The 2,185-nt window shown below is 48.5% G+C and overlaps 1 protein-coding gene across 1 annotated transcript; it reads left to right on the forward strand.

Moving 5' to 3' along the window:
- Nucleotides 1-102: 102 nt before the first annotated feature.
- LOC114042903 (gamma-interferon-inducible lysosomal thiol reductase-like) lies at nucleotides 103-2,165 on the forward strand (the record flags this gene model as incomplete). Its single annotated transcript, XM_027861684.1, has 4 exons — nucleotides 103-285; nucleotides 404-512; nucleotides 690-748; nucleotides 1,983-2,165. Coding segments are annotated over 4 exons (534 nt in total), but the record flags the coding sequence as incomplete, so codon positions are not given.
- Nucleotides 2,166-2,185: the final 20 nt, after the last annotated feature.

The following is a 2,185-nucleotide window of genomic DNA, read 5'->3' on the forward strand; positions in this document are numbered from 1 at the left end:
GTGGGGAGGGGGAAAGTAAGGTGCAGCTTGGCCTCAGCAGCCTGTCACATTGACTGTATTCATCTGCCCACACCCCTGTGCCCTGACCTGCCCACCCTACAGACAAAAACAGAATGCCTTATCTTGTGGAGACCTCAGCCCGTCGCTCCTGTCACTGTGAAACTCTTCTATGAGGCCCTGTGCCCTTCCCCCCGGTCCTTCATGTCAGTGGTGCTCTTTCCTTCTTGGGCTTTGCTGGGCAATGACGTTCTGGATGTAGTCCTTGTGCCTTTTGGCAATGCTGAGGTGAGCGGTCCAGCTCTGCCTGGGGCGGGGCTGGGGGTGGGAGTGGGTGGCAGCGGTGGGGAATTTGTCAGGAGCCTTCTGCCTCCTGCTTCATGTCTGGGGTGTGTGTATGTTTCAGGAGAGACTTGTGAATGGGACCTGGGAGTTTACCTGTCAACATGGGAAGCTGGAGTGTAAACTCAACATGATTCAGGTAAAAACTCTTCTGCCCCAAGCCTCTCCTGGAGGTGTTGTGTGACTGTGGGCAGTCCACTTAACCTCTGGGCTCCTTTTTGCTCTCCTGGTGCATTAAGGGAAGGCAGGGTGTATAGCATTTCCCCAGGGAAAGAGGATTCTGGCTTTCTACCCCTCAGTCTTAGTCTCTGCTCCTACAGACCTGTTTGACTCACATCGTTGGGAAATAGGCACTGCTGTGATCAACTGCATGATGTCAGCTGCTCATCCAGAAACCTCACTAGAGTCGGTAAGTGCCTGCCTGGTCTAGGCAGGGGGGAGAGAGAAGGGAAGAGAGGAGATCCCTTCCAGCCCCGCTTTGTCTCTGCCCTGGGCCTACAGCTGGACAGATGGCTCCCTGAGCCCTGAGGCGGCACTTCGTTCTCCTGAGTTCACCTAAAAGACATTAAGAACTTGCTAGGGCAGGAATGGTTGTAAGATCTTGGAAAAGTGACTGCTGTTTCTTTCAGCCTTGATTTCCCTATGAGTAAAGTAGGGAGAGTGGAAAGGTAGTTGCCAGGATCAAGTAAAAGTCACTGATATGGCAAGTGCCAAGACCACTAGGAAGTATTGGTAATAGATGGGATGAAAGAAGTGATGGAAGGCATTTGTTCATTGTTCACAACAGCTCGGGAGGGAGATTGTGCAGGAATTTCTCTTGATGTGTTATTTTTTTAACTGAATCATCTTTTCGATGAAGAGAAAATTATCCTTTCTATCTCATACCTATGATACCCTCTACATCAGCTGGGAAAAAAACAACAACCCTAGAACAAATATACATAATTAAGGAAAAGAAATTGCTGAATTGGCCAACTGTACCAGTTAGGAGGTAGGCAGCATTCTTCTTCATCCTTAGTCCTCTCAAATCAGCAGACTATTTTTATAGTTGGGATAACAGAAGCTCAGAAAAAAGAAGGGATTTGTCCAAGGTCCCACAGCTAGTCAGAATCAGAGGGCAATGACAAAGTCCCATGAACCTTCTGAAACTCTGTGGAAGCCAATGGGTTGCTGGGCAGCTTCCCCATATGTACACACTTTTCAACCCAGAGCAATGACTTAGTTCATGGAAGGTCAATTCTTCCTGAATTTCAGAGACAGTGGGTACATTTCAGAGATTTGGAGTCAGAGGAGGGAGTGGTGGCTGGAGGGAGGGGTGAGACAATCCTGGCTTACCTTCTTCTGGTGCTCTCTTTTCTATGGGAGATGAAATTCATTCTAGTTGTAGGCTTGTGTAAGGGGAAGAGAGGGAGCCAAACCCACTCTGATAACTACTGAGAGAGGTAAGGTAGGACCCGATAGAAAAGATTTGTCCCATTTTCAGGGAGAAGGCTTCCTGGGTTTTCAGCTCCCCTCTCCCTTTCCCCCACTGCTTCAGTGACAGAGATAAGGTTGACCCAGTGGCTCTGAGGGAAGAAAGGTGGGGTAATGGTGATGGGTTCAGGTTCCCCTCCAAATAATACCTCCTTCACCTCTTTGCACAGTGTCTGAAGATCTACATCCCACAAATTTGTGTGGATGACATCATGAAATGTGCAACAGGACATCAAGGCAAAGAGATGATGCATCAGAATGCCATGATGACAAATCATCTTTCCCCTCCACATACATACACCCCTTGGATTCTGGTTGAAGAAGTAAGAGCTGTACCCTATCCCCACCTCACCTACTCTCTTCCATTAACTTG

The sequence above is a fragment of the Vombatus ursinus genome, unplaced genomic scaffold (genome assembly GCF_900497805.2).
Source record: "Vombatus ursinus unplaced genomic scaffold, bare-nosed wombat genome assembly UNPS02001073.1, whole genome shotgun sequence".
Classification (NCBI taxonomy): domain Eukaryota; kingdom Metazoa; phylum Chordata; class Mammalia; order Diprotodontia; family Vombatidae; genus Vombatus; species Vombatus ursinus.